The 18,738-nt window shown below is 51.4% G+C and overlaps 7 protein-coding genes and 1 non-coding gene across 11 annotated transcripts; all 8 read left to right on the top strand.

Moving 5' to 3' along the window:
- Positions 1-79: 79 nt before the first annotated feature.
- LOC9635570 (actin cytoskeleton-regulatory complex protein PAN1) lies at positions 80-2,177 on the top strand. Its single transcript, XM_024687153.1, has one exon. The coding sequence runs from the start codon at positions 218-220 to the stop codon at positions 1,850-1,852; it is 1,635 nt and encodes a 544-aa protein (XP_024542921.1). The 5' UTR covers positions 80-217; the 3' UTR covers positions 1,853-2,177.
- Positions 1,937-2,068, top strand: LOC112350670. The gene has a single exon (XR_002993847.1). It is a non-coding gene; the product is annotated as a small nucleolar RNA snoR83 (small nucleolar RNA).
- A 128-nt stretch (positions 2,178-2,305) lies between the features above and the next one.
- LOC9635571 (protein EXPORTIN 1A) lies at positions 2,306-7,634 on the top strand. Of its 2 annotated transcripts, XM_024687152.1 has the most exons (30): positions 2,307-2,461; positions 2,586-2,702; positions 2,754-2,846; positions 2,907-2,978; positions 3,044-3,151; positions 3,201-3,283; positions 3,336-3,474; positions 3,530-3,598; positions 3,653-3,730; positions 3,781-3,843; positions 3,902-3,946; positions 4,004-4,363; positions 4,412-4,471; positions 4,534-4,644; positions 4,710-4,807; positions 4,864-4,972; positions 5,024-5,089; positions 5,141-5,239; positions 5,290-5,370; positions 5,421-5,510; positions 5,567-5,652; positions 5,704-5,784; positions 5,832-6,014; positions 6,067-6,133; positions 6,189-6,299; positions 6,358-6,465; positions 6,518-6,655; positions 6,709-6,849; positions 6,905-7,009; positions 7,062-7,634. In XM_024687152.1, exons 1-30 carry the CDS (start codon positions 2,366-2,368, stop codon positions 7,182-7,184), a joined length of 3,180 nt encoding a protein of 1,059 aa, XP_024542920.1. In that variant the 5' UTR covers positions 2,307-2,365; the 3' UTR covers positions 7,185-7,634. The 2 variants fall into 2 exon arrangements, with proteins under 2 accessions (XP_024542918.1, XP_024542920.1); XM_024687150.1 differs by having other exon boundaries at positions 2,306-2,461; positions 2,586-2,846.
- Positions 7,635-7,729: 95 nt separating this feature from the next.
- On the top strand, positions 7,730-9,496 carry LOC9635572 (glucan endo-1,3-beta-D-glucosidase). 2 transcript variants are annotated; one of them, XM_024687154.1, is made up of 3 exons: positions 7,730-7,838; positions 7,885-9,276; positions 9,349-9,496. In XM_024687154.1, the coding sequence occupies exons 1-3, from the start codon at positions 7,793-7,795 to the stop codon at positions 9,399-9,401; spliced, it is 1,491 nt and encodes a 496-aa protein (XP_024542922.1). In that variant the 5' UTR covers positions 7,730-7,792; the 3' UTR covers positions 9,402-9,496. The 2 variants fall into 2 exon arrangements, with proteins under 2 accessions (XP_024542922.1, XP_002982131.2); XM_002982085.2 differs by having other exon boundaries at positions 7,740-7,838; positions 7,903-9,276.
- A 54-nt stretch (positions 9,497-9,550) lies between these two features.
- Positions 9,551-10,121, top strand: LOC112350637 (major pollen allergen Ole e 10-like). Its single transcript, XM_024687140.1, has 2 exons — positions 9,551-9,629; positions 9,742-10,121. The coding sequence occupies exons 1-2, from the start codon at positions 9,551-9,553 to the stop codon at positions 10,119-10,121; spliced, it is 459 nt and encodes a 152-aa protein (XP_024542908.1).
- On the top strand, positions 10,039-11,339 carry LOC9635574 (translin-associated protein X). Of its 2 annotated transcripts, XM_024687157.1 has the most exons (7): positions 10,039-10,333; positions 10,400-10,479; positions 10,535-10,676; positions 10,744-10,893; positions 10,941-11,145; positions 11,198-11,258; positions 11,303-11,339. In XM_024687157.1, exons 1-6 carry the CDS (start codon positions 10,223-10,225, stop codon positions 11,254-11,256), a joined length of 747 nt encoding a protein of 248 aa, XP_024542925.1. In that variant the 5' UTR covers positions 10,039-10,222; the 3' UTR covers positions 11,257-11,258; positions 11,303-11,339. The 2 variants fall into 2 exon arrangements, with proteins under 2 accessions (XP_024542925.1, XP_002982133.1); XM_002982087.2 differs by having other exon boundaries at positions 11,198-11,331.
- Positions 11,340-11,344: 5 nt separating this feature from the next.
- Positions 11,345-12,673, top strand: LOC9635575 (ADP,ATP carrier protein). The gene is made up of 3 exons (XM_002982088.2): positions 11,345-11,784; positions 11,844-12,227; positions 12,282-12,673. Exons 1-3 carry the CDS (start codon positions 11,356-11,358, stop codon positions 12,579-12,581), a joined length of 1,113 nt encoding a protein of 370 aa, XP_002982134.1. The 5' UTR covers positions 11,345-11,355; the 3' UTR covers positions 12,582-12,673.
- Positions 12,674-13,078: 405 nt separating this feature from the next.
- LOC112350663 lies at positions 13,079-15,959 on the top strand. Its single transcript, XM_024687269.1, has 4 exons — positions 13,079-13,298; positions 13,561-14,808; positions 14,861-15,699; positions 15,748-15,959. The coding sequence occupies exons 1-4, from the start codon at positions 13,100-13,102 to the stop codon at positions 15,862-15,864; spliced, it is 2,403 nt and encodes an 800-aa protein (XP_024543037.1). The 5' UTR covers positions 13,079-13,099; the 3' UTR covers positions 15,865-15,959.
- Positions 15,960-18,738: the final 2,779 nt, after the last annotated feature.

Below are 18,738 nucleotides of genomic sequence, written 5' to 3' on the forward strand. Positions count from 1 at the left end.
TGTTCCGCGCATATTCCTTCTTTGTGGTGGGAAGCCTCAAATTTGGTGGGGTTTTTTTTTTCTTGTGGGGTCTCAGTTCCTTCTTGGAATGGCTAGGGCGGGGCGGGCGATCTATGGCGCTGTATAGCCACCACCAGGTATGGGCATGGCTATTTAGGCAAGGGTCCAAGTAGTTCCACCGCCGCCGCCCGCTGCTTTCCCAAGATCCAAGAAAGGAATGGGGTGCTCGTCATCCAAGAATGTGGATGTCTACCATGGCAGCAAAGCGCAGCCTCTTGCTCGATCTCCCGTTGACGATGCGCACCTCGTCGCCCTCACATCCAGCACGTATGGATTCTTGCGGGTGGATTCGCACAAGAAATCTTCGTCCGAGGAAGCAGCGGCTGTGGCGGACGATCCGGTGAACGAGGTGTATCAGAAGATGATGAGCTTGGATTCGGGGGGCTCACAGTTGCCGCAGTCGTGGTCGGAGGTGAACAGTGTTCTCACGCAGCTTAAGTCGCAGGCGCAGCACAAGAAAACCAGCGCCAGTGCTCTTTCCGGGAGAGTCGAGCCCGAGACCGTGGATGTTTTGAAGCTGCTCCAGAGTGTGGAGGAGGCACCACCGAAAGCTCCGAAAGCTCCAGCTCCAGCAGCAGCGTCTCCGCCGTCGCAGCCCAAGCGAGAGTTTTCGGTGATCCACACTCTGGAAGAAGTCGACCAGCTCGCGCACTCCAACTCGGCTGCCTCTCAAGACAGCGACACCGAAAGCGAGGAGGATTTCTTCCGGCACAGCAGCATGCCAAACGGCCGGTCGAGCGGCGGCGCGAATGCAACCAACAGGTTCTCGATGAGCTCGGTGGTGAGACGCCCCGATAGCAGGTCCAAGGTGCCGAGCAAGGCGTCGAGATCATTGTCGACGTATGGCGATGGTGGTGGTGGTGGCGACGCTGGTCGACAAGTGGATAGTACGCTGTTTGATGCCGAGTTCCTCGAGTCATTCAGGGAGGCTTTCGAGCAGTTGTCGACAGGCGTTTCCGCTGCTGCTACTGCCGCGGCGGGGAAGCAGGGACTTTCCCAGCCTCGGCCGAAGGTGTCAGTGGCGGCAAAGAGCAAGGCCATGGTCCCTTCTCAAGCAGCAAATCGCCAAGACAGGAGTAAGGTGGCGGCGCCGCCTGCAATGCCAGTATCAGATCGCGAAGAAGAAGAAGCCGAGCAGCAAGCAAGTCGTGGCCGCGGAGAGACAAGGACGGATTCGAAGGCTGGCACAGTGCAGAGCAAGGTGGCGGATTGGAACAAGAAGAACCAAGCGGCGGATCGAAGCTACAGCAGCAAAGCCGCTCCTCCTGCTCCACCACCACCACCACCACCACCACCAGCTATGGAGATCGATTTGCTGCAACACTGTCCAAAGAGATGCCCCCCGGATGGCGAGAACAAGGCGGTGCTCTACTCTACCAGCTTGCGGGGCATCCGCAAGACGTTCGAGGACTGCAACACGGTGAGGAACATCCTCCACAGCACCAACGTGGAGTTGGACGAGCGGGACGTGTCCATGGACTCGCAGTTCCGGCAGGAGCTCAAGGATCTCATGGACAAGCCGGTGCCGGTGCCGCGGCTCTTCATCAAGGGGCGCTACATTGGCGGCGCCGAGGAGGTGGTGGCGGCGCACGAGAGCGGCGCGCTGGCCAGGATGCTCCACGGCCTGCCGCACGGCAACCTGAGCAAGGACTGCGATGGCTGCGGCGGCGTGCGATTCATCCCCTGCACGGATTGCAGTGGCAGCTGCAAGAGCGTCGGCGCCGACGGAGGCGTCGTCAAGTGCCCGGAATGCAACGAGAATGGCTTGGTTCGCTGCCCGATATGCTCGTGATCGTGATAGAGTGAGTATATATATAAAAGAGAGAGAGGAAGTTTCTAGGGTTCTTAGCTAGGGCTCTTGGCCGCCTCTTCGTTAATCCCAGCCACGGCTTTCTTTCTCGCCGTGTCTGATTCATCAGAGGCGCATAGCAAACCAGATCTGCAAGTTTCGCTGACAGCACCCGATTCACCGCTGGGTGTCTATCTGATAGTAGCTTCGCAGACATTCACCTCAGTCACTGGCACTGGAATTTCTCGACTCTAGCGTACTAGAATCAATCCATCGATGTCCTTGTTGGCCTTGAATCCAATTAATACAAAAGAAAAGTTCTCGATTCGCTCTTGCTCCGAGCGCGCCAAGCGAATGAAGCGCGATGGAGTGGCGGGCGGCGCATTGGCTTCTCTTGACTGAGCGAGGCCGTCAAATAGGGTTTAACGGGAAAAAACCAAAGTGGCGTGTGTGTGTTGGAGAAAACCCTAGGGTTTCGCAATTTGACGAGGAGGGGCGATCGACGCGGTGGCGCTCATGGCGGAGAAGCTGCTCGACTTTGGGCAGCCATTTGATGTGCCGGTTCTCGACGCCACCGTCGCTGCCTTTTACGGGACGGGCTCCAAGGATGAGGTGAGTTTTAGCTCCCATTCGGCATTGCATTCGTTGGTTTTTCCCCTTTCTTGAGCTCCAATTGCATTCGCCACCACTCTGGGATCCATGGATTGAGCGCGGATCTTTCTTTGTGTTCTTTCAGAGAGCAGCCGCGGAGAAAATCCTCACCCAGCTGCGGGACCATCCCGAGACGTGGAGGAGGGTTGTGGACATCCTCCAGACCTCCCAGAACCTCAACTCCAAGTTCTTTGCCCTCCAGGTAATGGATGGATCATTCGTGGCTTCTCACCGCCTCTCATCGACGCTTCAGGTGCTCGAGTGCGTGATCAAGTACCGCTGGAACATCTTGCCTGTAGAACAGCGAGACGGGATCAAAAACTACGTCTCGGACCTCATCGTCAAGGTTTGCCTTGGCTTTGCCATGTTCGTGATCAAAAACTCTCTTTGTTTGGGTTGAGTGCAGCTGTCCAGTGATCCGGTGTCGTTCCGAGATCAACGCTTATACATCAACAAGCTAAATGTGGTGCTTGTTCAGGTCTGTGCCTGGTTTCTATTCTGCTCACAGGCTGATCACTGCCCTCTTGTGACCGTGGCAAACAGGTTTTAAAACACGAGTGGCCAGTTAGATGGCCGAGATTCATTCCCGACCTCGTCGTGGCGGCTAGAAGTAGCGAAACTCTTTGTGAGAACTGCATGCTCATTTTGAAGGTTGGTTCTTCACTTTCCTTATGCTGCTTCTTTGACCCGTTCTGTAAAGCTGCTAAGCGAGGAGGTTTTCGATTTTTCTCAAGGCGAAATGACCCAAAGCAAAATCAAAGAGCTAAAGCAGTCATTGAACAGGTACAGAGCTTTGCACTTAGCGCTTCTCATCGTCCTCAATCTTTCTGTGCAGCGAGTTCCAACTCATTCACGAGCTTTGTCTCTACGTGTTATCGGCATCACAAAAGGCTGATCTTATACGCGCGACGTTGGCTACCCTGCACGCTTTTTTGTCATGGATACCTCTTGGCTACATATTCGAATCTCCCCTGGTATTATAACCTTGTGGTTGCTCGCTATGCAGTTATACTTATGTTTCTATTTCAGCTCGACGCATTGCTGAAGATCTTCCCCATTGCGACATTTCGGAACCTTGCTCTGCAATGCCTGACAGAGGTACGTGCATCTTTCCATCAAAACTTTCTCTAACACGTGATATGCCTTCCACAGATCGGTACCTTGCAATTCAACCAAATCTACGACAACAACTTTGTGCGCCTGTACCAAATCTTCATAACGCAGCTTCAGGTATCGTATCACCTTATACACACACTTAACCACCTGTTTTGCTCGGGTAGGCAATCCTTCCACCGGGAACAAATATTCCTGAAGCGTATGAGAAGGGGGCGAACGAGGATCAGGTACTTGCCCACCTACATCTACTTTGCGTCCGTATAATTTTCTCTGCACGTTTTGTAGGCGTTCATTCAGAATCTTGCGATGTTCTTCACATCGTTCTTCAAGGTTAACTTCTTATCTGTTTGATGAACTTGTTTTTCTACTTTAAACGTTTTGAAACAGTCGCACATTGAGATTCTGGAAGGCTCGAATCAAGCACCACTGTTGCTGGGACTGGATTATCTCATCAACATATCTTACGTCGAAGACAACGAGGTTTTCAAGGTGTGCTTGGACTATTGGAATTACTGGATTGGCCACCTGTTCAAGGTTACAATGGACACGCTCTCTCAACCTGTTGGTTTGCAAGTTGATGGCATAGGCTCCAACAGAAAAGAGCTGTATGCTGTGCCACTCTCCAAATTGAGACTGCTGATGGTCAGCCGTATGGCCAAGCCGGAGGAGGTCTTGATTGTAGAAGACGAGAACGGGAACATTGTCCGAGAGACCATGAAGGACAACGACGTACTTGTTCAATATAAGGTAGTTTCTTTACTTTTTCAATTGCGATTGTTAATTTTCGATTGTCAGATAATGCGGGAGACTCTAATATATCTCTCCCACCTTGATCATGAAGACACAGAACAGCAGGTACAATATCGATGTCAATCTTTTGACAGGTTGCTAACCTTACTGCGCTTTTCTCTGTGCAGATGCTGAAAAAGCTATCCAAACAGCTTAACGGGGACGAGTGGACATGGAATAACTTGAATACTCTCTGTTGGGCCATAGGGTCGATATCTGGTTCCATGCAAGAGGACCAGGTTCTTTTCTTTCTCCTTTTTTCTTTTGTCGACTTTATATTGAGAAAGTAACTCTTTTCCTGCAGGAGAATAGGTTTCTGGTTACTGTTATTAGGGACCTTTTAAACCTCTGTGAAATAACAAAAGGAAAGGACAACAAAGCCGTTATTGCAAGTAATATAATGTATGATGCCTCATCTACAGCCTATGAAATTGCCCGGTCTAATGGTTGTATTTCAGGTATGTTGTGGGACAGTATCCCAGATTTCTGAGAGCCCATTGGAAGTTTTTAAAAACTGTTGTGAACAAACTGTTTGAGTTTATGCATGAGACCCATCCCGGCGTCCAGGTAAGGACGTCAATTTGCAGTGGTGATAGATTGCATTCCTGTCATTTTCAGGACATGGCTTGCGATACGTTCTTGAAGATTGTCCAAAAATGCAGGAGGAAGTTTGTCATCCTGCAGGTAATGTATTTGTTTCGTCGCAAACATCCCTAGGATCTACGTGCGCTGCAGGTCGGAGAGTCTGAGCCTTTCGTTTGCGAGCTCTTAAAGTTGCTTCCAAGTATTATTCTAGATCTTGAAAATCATCAGATCCATACTTTTTATGAAGCGGTATGTGATGGGGCTCATAACGTAGTTCACTGAGCGTTTCGTGGGCGCAGGTGGGATCTATGATTCAAGCCGAGTCAGATCCATACAGACGGGAAGAGTATCTACGGAGCTTAATGGAGCTGCCCAATCAGGTGGGCGGAGCTGTTTGCGTGTTTGCAGTTCCTGACTTTTGGCTTTACAGAAATGGGCGGAGATAATCAACCAAGCGCGGCAGAGTGTGGATTTTTTGAAAACTCAGGACGTTGCGAGGGCCGTGCTTAACATTTTGCAGGTACTGTCACTGGACTTGGTGCTTTAAATGTTTTGATTCGTGCTCTCCTGCAACAGACAAACACGAGTGCTGCAAACTCACTTGGACAGCCTTTTTTATCTCAAATAACTCTAATTTACCTTGATATGCTCAACGTTTACAGGTAGAAGCTTTTCCATTTCTAACCAGTTCCTGATGTTTCTCTTGTTTTCAGAATGTATAGCGAACTTATTTCAAGCAGTATTGCTGGAGGCGGTCCATACGCATCTCGCACCTCTTACGTGAAGCTTTTGAGGTACGGTGGAGATATCTTTGCCTTCTCCGGTCTTATGTTTCTAGCAGATCTGTGAAGCAGGAGACGTTGAAATTGATTGAGACGTTTATAGAGAAATGTGAAGACCTGGAAATGGTTGCAAAGCAGTTTGTTCCGGCAATGATGGATCCCATACTCGGTGACTATGCTAGGAACGTTGCCGATGCACGTGAATCGGAAGTGCTATCGTTGTTCGCTACGATCATTAACAAGTACGTTTTGCTTTTCGATTGCCTGCTTATTTTGTATGATCTTTGTCAACAGGCTTACCGGCTCTATGATCGAGGACGTCCCTCGGATATTTGAAGCAGTCTTTGCATGCACGCTAGAGGTATCTTTGGTACCTTTTTTGTGCCATTCTAATTCCCTTGTGTTTTCCGTTCCAGATGATTACCAAGAATTTTGAAGATTATCCGGAACACCGACTGAAGTTTTTCTCTTTGCTTCGGGCTATAGCATCGCATTGTTTTCGGGCGCTTTTCTCTCTCTCGTCTCAGGTATCTCTTTTGCAGCTGTTGGTACGATTTTTTCTCAATGCTGTCAATGTGTTCCCAGCAATTGAAGCTTGTGATGGATTCGATAATCTGGGCGTTTCGGCATACAGAACGAAATGTTGCCGAAACAGGACTGAACTTGTTGCTGGAAATGCTCTCCAACTTTCAGGTGCGTTTTACTTTACTCGGTTCTTTGCTGTAATGCCTCTTTTATACTTCAGGCGTCCGAGTTTTGCAACCAGTTCCATCAAAGCTACTTCCTTACCATTGAACAGGAAATATTTGCTGTTCTGACCGACACGTTCCATAAACCCGGCTTCAAGCTTCATGTTCTCATTCTTCGGCATCTTTTCTGCCTGGTAAAAGTTTGTGTATGCAAGTTGGTTAAGCTTACTCTCGAGGGTGGGCTCAGGTTGATTCCGGAGTGTTGACGCAACCTTTGTGGGACGTGAGCGTAGCTGGACCTACTGCTTACGCAAACAACATGCTTTTTGTTCGTGACTATACTATTAAACTCCTTCACTCCTCGTTTCCGAACATGACGCTTTCAGAGGTACACATGTTTGCTGTTTCGGAGGTCCTTGTCGCCTCACATGCTTCTTGTTCAGGTGACGATGTTCGTGAACGGTCTTTTCGACAACAGAAACGACCTGGTCGGGTTCAAGAACCATCTACGGGACTTTTTGATCCAGTCGAAGAAGTTTTCCGTCCAGGTACGTGATGACTTCGCTGTGTCATTTGATGTGACGAGGCCTTGCTGTGCAGGACAACAAGGACTTGTATGCGGACGAAGCAGCAGCACAGCGAGAAGCGGAGAGGCAAAGAATGCTTAGCGTCCCCGGGCTGATTGCTCCGAACGAGATCCACGACGAGATGTTGGACACCTGACCATTGATCGCTGACACACACACAAGACATTTCTACGCTGCAGCGGCACCTACTGGTGATGCTTCTGTGGGCAGTGTGAGAGAGAGTGCATTGGTGCAGGTTCAGGAAGGAGTCCTGGTAAAATGCCCTGCCTGCTTAGCTTCTCAGCAAGGCACACTGCCGGAATGGTGGCTGAAGTGGGACGAGGCGAGGAGAGGAGCTTGGATTTTCGTAAACTACGTTTCCTTGAGAAGTCTTTAGGAACGGGGGACGGAGGGAGGGGGACATGAACAGCAACAACAGGTGAAGCTGGGCGTGGCACACGCCACAGCGAATGATCCTTTGGCTCTAGTGTGCTTTAGTGGTGGTGCTACCATACTACTTTTTACAAGATATGGCGAGAGAGAGCAACATTTTTTGTCCCTGCTATCGTGTAAGTAAAAAAAGGCAAGCAAAAAAGTCCAGGCAAAGTGGCTTTCCTTTGTTTAGCTTTGATCTCTGAAAGGCTGCCTGCGCAAAAAAAAGGCGAAGAAATCCTCCTCTTTTTTATTTGCTTGTTCTGTTCTCTTCTCGTGGGTCTTCCTTGGGCGATCGTCGAAGCGTGAAAACTTGTGAAAACTTGTGAAGACATGAGGCCGGCATTGTTGTTGCTCTTGGCGCTGGTGGCGAGCATGGGTGAGTTTGAAGTAACCATTTTGTAACTAGCTACGCGTTCATGCAGGTGATATGTTTGTCGCAGAGGGGAGCCAAATCCAACAAGCTCGCAGTGTCATCCCCGGCATTGGCGTCAACTTTGGGCAACTTGGCAACAATCTCCCGGCGGCGCAGCACGTAGCGCAGCTGCTCCAGTCGACGGTGATTGCCAAGGTGCGCATCTTCAACACGGAGGCGGCATTCCTGCGCGCCATGGCCAACACCGGCATCGACGTGGCCGTGGGTGTGTGCAACGCCGACGTGCCCGCCCTCGCCGCCAACGCATCCGCGGCGGCTGCCTGGGTGTCGGCCAACATCGCCCCCTTCGCCGCCGCCGGCACGCGCATCACGCTCGTCACTGTCGGCAACGAGGTGTTCAGCGCCGACGACCAGCAGCTGGCGGCGGCCATCGTCCCCGCCATCCGCAACATCCACACCGCGCTCGCCGCCGCCAAGCTCGCCGACACCGTCCACGTGTCCACCCCGCATTCCTTCGCCATCCTCGACAACTCCTTCCCGCCCTCGTCCTCCGCCTTCCGCGCGGACCTCGCGCCGCTCCTCGACCCGCTGCTCCGCTTCCTGGTCGACACGCGCGCGCCGCTGCTGGTCAACGCCTACCCGTACTTTGCGTTTGCCGGCAACCCGCACGACATTCCCCTGCCGTACGCGCTCTTCCAGCCCAACGCCGGCGCACCCGACCCCAAGACCGGTCTCATCTACACCAACATGTACACCGCCCAGGTGGACGCGGCGGTGGCCGCCATGGAGCGCATGGGCCACTTTGGAATCCCGGTAGCCGTGACCGAGACGGGCTGGCCGTCGCAGGGAGGCTCGGACGAGGTCGGGGCCAGCGTGGACAATGCCCGGGCCTTCACACGTGGACTCGTTGCACACCTGGCGTCCAGCTCGGGCACGCCCCTCCGCCCGCGTCAGCAGCTCGACACTTACATCTTTGCTCTCTTCAACGAGGACCTCAAGCCCGGCCCCGCGTCGGAGAGGAACTATGGCTTGTTTGCCACCGATGGCACGCCCATCTACGACGCCGGGTTACTGCTAACTAGTGGCACCCATGTTGGCGGTGGCACTGCCACTGCCACTACTGTAAGTAGCAGCTCCAACACCACGCGGATGCGTGGGTACAAGGATGGGCAGCAGGATCACAAGCTGAGCAGTGGCAATTCCTGGTGTGTTGCAAAGACCGATGTCGACTCGCGGGCACTGCTCACCGCACTCAACTACGCATGCGGGCAGGGCGAGGCGGATTGCAAGGAGATATCGTCGCCAGCCGGCTCGTGTTTCCAGCCCAACAGCCTCGTGTCGCATGCATCCTACGCCTTCAACATGTTCTACCACAAGTACGGCCGCAAGCCCTGGAACTGCGACTTTGGGAACACGGCCACGCTCACCGCAACGGACCCGAGTGAGTGCTACTGCATTCTCGTATTTTTGTTTGCACTCTCACTATTTGCTACACTTCTTGAATCCAATCCAGGCTACGGATCGTGCAGCTACCCTGCAGCAGCAGCAGGAGCAGGAGCTCCTTAATCTCTTTCAAGTTTCCGTTTTCTCTTACACTGGATTACATGACCGTTGGTCTGGTCGGGTATCAAACATTTGAAGGATTTCCGTCTTTTCTGCTAGAATACCCTGTGTCATCCTCCCTTCTTCTTTTTAGTGGACTTTGTCGCACAGCTATGGCGAGCAAGACCAGTTTGCTGCGTGCCATCCTCGTGGGCTACATAGCACTAGTGGTTGCAACAGCGCCAATCCTAGGTAAGAGTAGAAAAGGAGCTTTGTTTTTCTTTTCCGTTGGGCATCCAGCAAGCTCAAGCCCAAAAGAGTGAAAAGAAGAATCTACAAAGATATCATGGTTCCAATGATCCAGGGGCGCTCGATCGCACGGAGAGCTCGAGACAAGACACGAAGACGGGGAGCCAGGTGTGGTGCGTGGCCAAGCCTCACGCCGACCAGGCGGTGCTGTCGAAGGGCCTCAACTTCGCGTGTGGCGAAGGGGGCGCCGACTGTGCTGCCATCCAGAACGGAGGAGCTTGCTACAACCCGCCCACACTCATCGCTCACGCCTCGTACGCCTTCAACAGCTACTACCAGATCAAGGGCCGCAACTACTGGAACTGCTACTTCCAAAACGCGGCCCTGCTCGTCGTCACCGATCCAAGTACGTGCTACTTGTTCCTAGCGAACAACCATTCTTTTCTCACATTGATTCTTCCAGGCTATGGTTCTTGCACTTACCCAGCGCTCTAACAGGAATCAGGATGAATGAATGTAGCTCTCCTAGTTTTTATATGCCCCAATGAATGCAAAACAAATTTACGACCAGGTCCAAGGATCGAGTCATGTAGGGCATGCTTCGAGCTCCACTCTTTGCTGCGACCAAGCGCGCCATGTCCACTTCCACAGCAACCAACGCATTCCACTCGCGTTTCCAGCAATACGCTCTCCAACTGGACGCTACTGTAAGTGGAAGAAGTGGTTTCTTTTCTTCGGCCAATACCATTGTGCTAACCTTTGTGCTTCCACAGAACGAGAGACGGGAGAGGCTCGTCAAGGCTAGCCGGGATGTTACCATCCACAGTAAGAAGGTCATCTTCGTGATCCACAGGTAGAGCCCCTTGGGCGCTTCTTTTCTTTCTTTTGCCAAAACGCACACCACCCAGGCTCAACGATTCCAACCGCGATAAGATAGTGGAGCAAGCCGAGAAGGATCTGGCAGCGGTGCGCGACGCTCATGTCTCCCGCGTAGCAAGAGAGGTTGAGGGCGTTGACTACTGGAAGCTCAAGCGAGCATTCTCTCCAGGGGTACGTACTCGCTGCTGTGTGTGCTCGTGTTACGATTGATTGATCACAAACTCCTTGTTCCATCCAGATGCAGGAGTTTGTGGAAGCTGCCACGGTGGTGGAGTTTTGCAAGACTGGGAAGCTCTTGACGCTGCAACAGCTCAACAGCAGCCTTTGTGGCGTCAAGGATGCATCCGGTGTGTCCTTCTCGGTCGATATTGACGACTACTTGCTCGGGGTAAGCTCGGGTCGACTGTAACTCATCGTTTACATGCGTGCTTGTAGATTGCGGACTTGTCTGGCGAGCTGATGCGCCTGGCCGTGAGCAGCGCAGCCAGCGGGCAGGGCCTGGAGGCGTCGGCGAGGATCCGTGGCTTTGTGCAGGCACTGTACGAAGGCTTCTGCCTCTTGTTTTACAACGTCGACGGCGGGAGAGACATGACCAAGAAGGTGGAGGTGATGCTCCAGAGCCTCGTCAAGATCGAGACAAGTAAGCTTTGCAAGGGATAGGTTGGTGCTGTCGCTCACGTGTTGCTTTGTAGCTTGCTACTCCATGCACGTCAGAGGGTCAGAGTATCCGGCAAGCATCGTCGACAGCTGAACGTAACGTTACCTTGCTAGTTTTGCCCTAACTGTCAGCTTTTCAGGTTGGGAGGAAATGTAGCGAGTGTGAATATTTGCTTCGTTGTTGCTCCGCAGGATGTTTGGGACTAGTTATCTGGGTTCCAAGCTGGCCCCCTACAAGTATCATGGCGTGCAGCAGCAGCAGCAGCGGGGGCCACTTCTTCTCTGCGCCCCGTCTTGCTGCTATCAGCAGCAGCTTGTCTTGCAACCTTCAACACCAACACAGCAGCAGCCAGTCTTTGTTCCAGGAGCATCAGAGAAGCCAGGCTTTGTTGTTGATTTCCTCATGGGTGGGGTCTCGGCAGCTGTTTCCAAGACTGCAGCAGCCCCCATCGAGCGTGTCAAGCTTCTGATCCAGAACCAGGACGAGATGATCCGCATGGGACGGCTGTCTGAGCCTTACAAGGGCATTCTTGACTGCTTTGGTAGGACCATGAGAGATGAAGGGGCTATGTCGCTGTGGAGAGGCAACCTGGCCAATGTTATCCGCTACTTCCCTACTCAGGTTACTTCCTGATATCTTGGTCTCCTATCAATTTGCTCATTGTCTGGGTGTACACACAGGCGCTAAACTTCGCCTTCAAGGACCACTTCAAGAGGCTCTTCAACTTTAAGGCCGACCGGGACGGCTACTGGGTGTGGTTTGCTGGAAACCTGGCGTCGGGAGGCCTTGCCGGTGCCTCCTCGCTCTTCTTTGTCTACTCGCTGGATTATGCCCGGACCCGCCTGGCCAACGACGCCAAGGCTGCAAAGAAGGGTGGTGGCGGTGGCGGTGGCCGCCAGTTCAATGGCCTCCTGGACGTGTACAAGAAGACCCTGGCCAGCGATGGCATTGCCGGCCTTTACCGCGGCTTCAACATTTCGTGCGTGGGTATTGTTGTGTACCGGGGCCTCTATTTTGGAATGTACGACTCCCTCAAGCCGGTGCTGTTGGTTGGAGACCTCAAGGTGACTTTTTAGCTCGCTCCAGCAATCAATCGTGCTTTGTTCTTTGTGCAACAGGGCAACTTTGCTGCGAGTTTCTTCTTGGGCTGGAGCATCACCATTGCTGCTGGCCTTGCCTCGTACCCGATTGACACGGTGAGGCGGCGTATGATGATGAGGTCTGGCGAGGGTGCCAAGTACAAGAGCTCAATGCACGCACTGAGGGAAATTATGGCCAAGGAAGGAGTCAAGTCCTTGTTTAAGGGTGCAGGTGCTAACATCTTGAGAGCCGTGGCTGGAGCTGGAGTGTTGTCTGGCTATGACCAATTGCAAATGATCTTCCTGGGAAAGAGTTATGGCTCTGGTGGGGGTGGCTGACAAGCACAAGCTGGATGCAGATCTTGTTTTGTTCATGCTACTGCATTTGATGCTTTAAAGATCATAAAAGGTTTTCTAATCCATTGAAAGTATTACTACTGTGGGTGAGGGCTCGATGATCGAGGCGCTACGGTGCGGTCAATAGTCGGGAAACCGGCCGGGATTGATCGAGCTGTGCAAAGTCTGGAATCAGAGGGCTACGAGTTTGTGGGGGAGTTGAAAAATCTCACATACGACGAAGTGATCCAGCTAAGGGTGCCTGTTGCTAAGAAGCTTGAGCCGCACCTCAAAGTGCCAGGTATGGCTTCTCTTGCTTCGCGTTTGTTTGTATGGCTATGACTGTTGTGTTCTGTTCCTATGCCCCTCGTTTTCTCTTTGATCCATGTCGGCTAAGAGTTGCTTCTCTTGTTTATAATTAAGGACTTATTATAATTAATTACAATATAATATAACCCTAAACCGTTCCTGACGACCACTGCCATACTAAAGGGTTTCAAGATAGGGTTTCAGCTAGCAAAATGGACGAGGAATTGGCTAAGGTGAAGGCTCAAATCGGGCTTCTTGAGCCGCAGATCCAAGCGGCTGGGGAATCTTTTCTCTCTGCCCTTCAGAGTGGCAATCAATCTCTGGCGGAATATTGGCGGAACGAGAAAGAGCACCTGCGGAAGAAGGAAGAACAGCTGCGGGAGGAAAAACTCCTCCTCCTCAGAAGTAATGGTAAGTCATTCTTTAGCCTTCTCCCTCGATTTGGGGCGTTTTGCTGTGTGTCGTTTCCATGTGGCTGCTAGAGGTTTGGCTATGGTGTTTCAGCCTATGGCATCGTGTGTTTGGCGTCAGGCTTTTGTTCGTGGCCGTTTGCTTGTTGGGCTCTCGTGCTGTTGGATTGTTGGTATTCTGCGATCTCCTTATTCAGTCGATTGGGCCAGTGTGGTCACACTATGTTGGCTATGTTGCTCACTCCTTTTCTTGTCTGAAACAGAAACAAAGACAACCATAACAGGAGCAGCCATAATACAGGCGTGTGATGCTTCCATCTCCACGAGATCGCAGTTCATATCTCGGTTGGCTCCTCACGAGTCGGGTTCTAAGGTGAAATTTCCCTCGGCCCAGACACTCATGTGCGCGCTTAGTAACCTGCCATGCCTTCTATGGGAAGGCGTAGGAGATGGACTTGTGAAGCTCGACAATCGGTTTGCACAGAGGTTGTCAGAACACCAAACCACCGTGCTCTTGGCTCCCAGCGGTTCAGGAAAAACGAGAATGTTGATCGAACTTGCCTGCAGTAGATTCACCTTGTTTCTCACGGGTAAGCGTCCGATGGTTGGATTTGGAGGAGGATCGAATGATGTAGACAGGGTTGCCAGCTGGATGGAGACTCGGTTGCCCGCAAGTGAACACGATCTTGATCCGAATCATGCAGTGGTGCGGTTTGGTGTTGGGATTTTGATTCTTGTCCGGTTGAAATATTTGAAGTTGCTGAAAGCGCTGAAACCTGGGCTTCATCCTCGTGATTGGGCATTTTTCCAGTTGGAGTACCCGGCAGTTGATGATGTTTTCCATGCTGCGGTTGAAGCCTTGATCAATTGTGTTCCAGTGGGTCAGCAACTGCCTTCGGATCAGCTGACGCAGGCTATAAGGATTCTTGCAGATGACATTGGTTGGAAGGAGGGGGTGGTTGTCCTTGATGAGGCTCAAAGGCTGCTTCATTGTATGAAAGGTCGATTCAATTCTAAACTCAGTCCTACGAAAGGGGAGCCATTGTTGAACCCCATGTTACTGGCTCTGAAGTCGTACGGTTTCTTGAAGAGCTGCTTGTTTGTTGCGGGCACCGGCACGAGTATGCTTGAGGTTCGGAAAAGACTTCAGTCAGGGACAGTGAAGCTGACAGTGCCTTCCGATGTAAGCGAAATTTATAGCTTACCTGGCTTTGACGACACCAACATTCCAGCCTTTCTCCAACGGTTTATAGATATCAGCAGGCTGGACATGCCCACGATTACTTCCATGTACACTGGAAGAAGGCGACTTTTGAGCACGGCGATTGAGAAGTACGTTGTGCAGGAGAAACCACCAGAGGATTGGTTCCAAGTTTTCTTTTTGGAGTTGATCAACAAGACTGGGGTGGAACTTGGACTTTCTCGGTCTTTAAGGGATGAAGCCGAGCAGGTGTGGGATCCAGAGACGGCACAAATGATTGAGGACATTCTGTTCACATATTATCTTACAGGTATGTGTCACTGAGTCTTTACAGATATATTCCTCATGCTGGTTTTTTCCAGGTTTTGGTCATGTTATTGTGCAGCGAAAGAGGAGTGTCATGACCTTAGTTGATTGTGGCTTTGCAACGCTGCTTGAGAGTGATGCTGGTGCCGGACCTTTTGCACCGATTATTCCACACATAAGAGGGGTGAGGGGTGATGAAGCCGGACCTGGTTCTTCAGGTCGGGCTAACGTGGGATACGTGATCCTTCAAGAGCCGATGATTGCAGAAGCACTCTGGGAACATATGCCTGCTGGTACAGTAATGGAGCGAGTCATCAGCACAGCTGCAAACGCATCAGTCCGTGGCATTACCTTTGAGCGGTATGCACGCATCGTGGGGGAGGCATTTGACAACAAGCTACCAGCTGAGGTTTTGGGTTTGCAGGAAACAGATGTGGTCTACAAGGAGGAGTATGAAGTTGTAAAGCCAAGAGGGCACTCGGGGGTGCTGGTTCAGGAGATTCAGACTGAAGAACAGTTGAACCTGTGGCTTGAAGCTGTTGAGGCTGGTGCATCGTTTGCTACTTATGCATGGCTTGGACCATTCCAAGAAGCTGGACCAGATGGGATGTTTCTTCTCAGAAGCAAAGAGTCGCACAAGATGATGCCTGTGTTTCTACAGTTCAGGACCGGATCTGGGCTGGGTGTGACTCAAGCTTTTTCCTCACTCGACATCATGAAGATTGACAAGATGCTGCATTCAGGAGGAGCCTCTCGAAAACTAAAACAGTGGTGCTGGACTGGCTACCTTAGGCTGGTTGTTTCACCAAACCCACATCCAAGGGTAGGAAAGGTGGCCTTCGGAGATGTGTGGTGGAGTGGGCGAGCGAGAAAGGGGCACAAAGAAATCCCCCTGGTAAGGCATATTTCATTTGATTTTTGACATGTTTATTTTGTCCTTCAGGTTTCACCTCTGTCGGCTGTTTGGGCTGGGCGGAAACTTCGGGGGATCGTCAACACGGAATTGCTGGATGCTGTGGAAGAGGTGAAGAAAGGTTTGAAGAAACGGAAAAGGGGGTGAAGCGCTTTGCTCGTCTTCGGGCAGATTTATTGGGAAGCACGCTGTAGATCACCAAGAGCAGAAACCATAAAGAAGCAATCATGGATTATGTGAAAGACTTGCTGCAACGTTTTCACAAAGTGCACTCACAGTTCTGCCCTGTGTCCTTGATCTTCTGTTTTGGGAAGGATTTGAAGAGTTTTTCAGGGACCACATCATGCTATCTAAATTTTAAAATTTGATAACTTAAACCAAGGTTTTAAACTTATAGAACATTCATTTTTCCAAGTTTCTTGAATATTCAGAGTATTAAAGTTCCTAGAATATTCAGAGTATATATTATGAGTTTGCAAGCAAGAATGTTGTAGTGGTCAAACCGAGACCTGTTTTCATTCATGGACTTTGTAAGCAACTAAATTTTCCATTCTACTTTAGTCACTTAACCATACTTCCGACCACTTGGAGGAGTCTCATTCACAACCTCCATAAGTCCAATTCAGGACTTGGGGCTTGCTAGCCCTGAGAATAACATCCATGCCACTCAACATTTGCACTTGGTCCAAGTGCTCCATGTGTCCGATCCCATGACCGACACTCAAAGGTACCACCGACATGGCAGCTTGTCACGCTAAGGCCATGCCCAATCACCTTTTCCACACTGGTAGTCCAATACCACATGCATCCCAGTCTTGGCTCTCCAAGACTAGGCAAACTATCCGTGAGTGGTCATCTCAGATCCACTCCTTAGCATCCTTAGGATGCCCACCGACAAGGGGAATAGCCTTCCCCAATATCCCTCTGTCAGTCCCCGCTAAGTCCCTTTCTACCCCTAGCCGTGTTTGCCAACACTGCCACTGGATCGAGGCCCACAGGCCCGACCACTAAGTCCCATGGTCCTCTGGGACTTCCTCACCATACGACTGTGTCCTTGATCACACCCCAGAGGACTGCTCCTCTTCCTTTCCACAGTTTGGGCCTTTGGGGACAACATTTCAGAACACCGTGGCCTTACGCGAGCCACCTAGGTACTCTCCCCGCCTTCCGCCCTTGGGTTCTCTAGCCATGGGCTTAGAGCGAGGTTCCGTTGAGCCACGCCTGGTATCCAAGTAGGTAGTGCCACCCACACTTGGATTGGGAGCATCGGCCAGACGATCTCCTAGGGGAACTAGAGCCGGCTCTTGAACACTTCACCAAGCTACCCCGCTTGTCAGTCCGTGTTCACTCTAGTCTTTGACTTCCCAGTGGTCAGCTCATCACCCAACACTGGGTCTGGCCTTCCTGGGCCAAACTGGCCTTTCCTGGCCAAATTGGCTCCACTGGGCTCCAACCCCCACACTCTCCCTACTATACTTTTGGAACCCCGCGCAGCGCCCCCCCCCCCCCCCCCCCCCTGGGGGACGATCGGTTTGGGCTTTCACCCAACTGCCTGTATTAGTATTCGGACTCGGACTCGGACTCGGACTCGGACTCAGACTCGGTCTCGGTCCCGGATTCGGACTCGGACTCGGTCTCGGTCTCGGTCTCGGTCATGGTCTCGGTTCCATCTCGGACTCCATCTCAGACTCCATCTCGGGTCCATCTCGGACTCCATCTCGGATCCATCTCGGACTCCATCTCGGGTCCATCTCGGACTCCATCTCGGGTCCATCTCGGACTCCATCTCGGGTCCATCTCGGACTCCATCTCGGTCCATCTCGGACTCCATCTAGGACTCCACTTCGGGTCCATCTCGGATCCATCTCGGACTCCATATCAGACTCCATCTCGGACTCCACTTCGGGTCCATCTTGGATCCATCTCGGATCCATCTCGGACTCCATCTCGGACCCCATATCGGACTCCATATCGGACTCCACTTCGGGTCCATCTCGAACTCCATTTCGGGTCCATCTCAGATCCATCTCGGACACTTCCACGTGTCATGTGTTGGTCCTTTTTGGGTCCCTTTTTGGAGCCTTTCTTATTGCTCGCTTTGTGCTTGTTCCTTGAGCACTTTGTTGGGAGTTCCACTCCCGCTCTCGACCTTCCAAGTTAAAGCTTTTAGTCCAAACATGTTACATTTGTTTGGCTTTCGCTTTAGCCACTACCAAGTGGCACCCTTTCCAACTCCACTTTGGGGCCTAGGGATTTTGTGTCTCACAACTCCACCACCATAGACGAAGTTCGATGTCCTCATCGAACGGTAAACCATTTTATTAAGTAACACCCGCATGGGTTACCATTTCTATCCTTGGCACCTAGCTAATATTTGTCAATGGTTTGACATTGAAGGCTCACCATGCCTTCTTCATATTCGTCAATGGTTTGATATTGAAGGCTCACCATGCCTTCTGCATATTCGTCAATGGTTTGACACCAAAGGCTCACCATGCCTTGCCCATCCTCTAAGGAGGGTAGTCTCTCCAACTTAGAGACTGGTTGGACCACATGTAGTGGTTCTCTCCTTTTATTGGTTTAGTTCTCGCTAAACCTCTTAGAGACCCTTCTCTAAGTCAATCCCACTACTCCTTCTCGAGTAGTCTCAATTTCCATCTATTGAACGTTTGCACCTTGGAACTTTTACTCTTTGACTTCTGGAAGTCAATTTCCTAGGTGTCTCCAACACCTTGCATTGCACCTATTGTGCAACTCCACTTCCCATCCTAGGAAGTTCTGTACTTGAGGGCACCATCATCCTTTCTTCTATTTCGTGCCACCTTGGGCACTAAGTTCCATTTATCATACTTTGTGCTAGGGCTATCTATGGCCCTATCATTTGGCTACCTTACCGCTCCCTCCCTTGGAGCTTCCACTTTCGCCAAATCGGAGCAATTCGGAATCCATCCTTGGAAACACACTTCCTTTCCTGCAATTTGTTAGCGTCCAACACATTAGTGTTCCTCGCCTAACTTTGTC

The sequence above is a fragment of the Selaginella moellendorffii genome, unplaced genomic scaffold, assembly GCF_000143415.4.
Source record: "Selaginella moellendorffii unplaced genomic scaffold, v1.0 SELMOscaffold_52, whole genome shotgun sequence".
Classification (NCBI taxonomy): Eukaryota; Viridiplantae; Streptophyta; class Lycopodiopsida; order Selaginellales; family Selaginellaceae; genus Selaginella; species Selaginella moellendorffii.

What these genes read in the sequence shown, in the direction of transcription:
- LOC9635575 (XM_002982088.2), top strand. Translation starts at nt 11,356, where the DNA reads ATGTTTGGGACTAGTTATCTGGGTTCCAAGCTGGCCCCCTACAAGTAT. An exon ending in TCCGCTACTTCCCTACTCAG is followed by an intron (nt 11,785 to 11,843) that starts GTTACTTCCTGA and finishes GTGTACACACAG; the next exon opens with GCGCTAAACTTCGCCTTCAA. An exon ending in TGTTGGTTGGAGACCTCAAG is followed by an intron (nt 12,228 to 12,281) that starts GTGACTTTTTAG and finishes TTTGTGCAACAG; the next exon opens with GGCAACTTTGCTGCGAGTTT.
- LOC9635571 (XM_024687150.1), top strand. Translation starts at nt 2,366, where the DNA reads ATGGCGGAGAAGCTGCTCGACTTTGGGCAGCCATTTGATGTGCCGGTT. An exon ending in TAAATGTGGTGCTTGTTCAG is followed by an intron (nt 2,979 to 3,043) that starts GTCTGTGCCTGG and finishes CGTGGCAAACAG; the next exon opens with GTTTTAAAACACGAGTGGCC. An exon ending in AGGGGGCGAACGAGGATCAG is followed by an intron (nt 3,844 to 3,901) that starts GTACTTGCCCAC and finishes CACGTTTTGTAG; the next exon opens with GCGTTCATTCAGAATCTTGC.
- LOC9635572 (XM_024687154.1), top strand. Translation starts at nt 7,793, where the DNA reads ATGAGGCCGGCATTGTTGTTGCTCTTGGCGCTGGTGGCGAGCATGG. An exon ending in GGCGCTGGTGGCGAGCATGG is followed by an intron (nt 7,839 to 7,884) that starts GTGAGTTTGAAG and finishes GCGTTCATGCAG; the next exon opens with GTGATATGTTTGTCGCAGAG. An exon ending in GCTCACCGCAACGGACCCGA is followed by an intron (nt 9,277 to 9,348) that starts GTGAGTGCTACT and finishes AATCCAATCCAG; the next exon opens with GCTACGGATCGTGCAGCTAC.
- LOC9635570 (XM_024687153.1), top strand. Translation starts at nt 218, where the DNA reads ATGGGGTGCTCGTCATCCAAGAATGTGGATGTCTACCATGGCAGCAAA.
- LOC112350663 (XM_024687269.1), top strand. Translation starts at nt 13,100, where the DNA reads ATGGACGAGGAATTGGCTAAGGTGAAGGCTCAAATCGGGCTTCTTGAG. An exon ending in CCTCCTCCTCAGAAGTAATG is followed by an intron (nt 13,299 to 13,560) that starts GTAAGTCATTCT and finishes TGTCTGAAACAG; the next exon opens with AAACAAAGACAACCATAACA. An exon ending in GGCACAAAGAAATCCCCCTG is followed by an intron (nt 15,700 to 15,747) that starts GTAAGGCATATT and finishes TTTGTCCTTCAG; the next exon opens with GTTTCACCTCTGTCGGCTGT.
- LOC112350637 (XM_024687140.1), top strand. Translation starts at nt 9,551, where the DNA reads ATGGCGAGCAAGACCAGTTTGCTGCGTGCCATCCTCGTGGGCTACATA. An exon ending in TGCAACAGCGCCAATCCTAG is followed by an intron (nt 9,630 to 9,741) that starts GTAAGAGTAGAA and finishes CCAATGATCCAG; the next exon opens with GGGCGCTCGATCGCACGGAG.
- LOC9635574 (XM_024687157.1), top strand. Translation starts at nt 10,223, where the DNA reads ATGCTTCGAGCTCCACTCTTTGCTGCGACCAAGCGCGCCATGTCCACT. An exon ending in AGCGAGCATTCTCTCCAGGG is followed by an intron (nt 10,677 to 10,743) that starts GTACGTACTCGC and finishes TGTTCCATCCAG; the next exon opens with ATGCAGGAGTTTGTGGAAGC. An exon ending in CCTCGTCAAGATCGAGACAA is followed by an intron (nt 11,146 to 11,197) that starts GTAAGCTTTGCA and finishes GTTGCTTTGTAG; the next exon opens with CTTGCTACTCCATGCACGTC.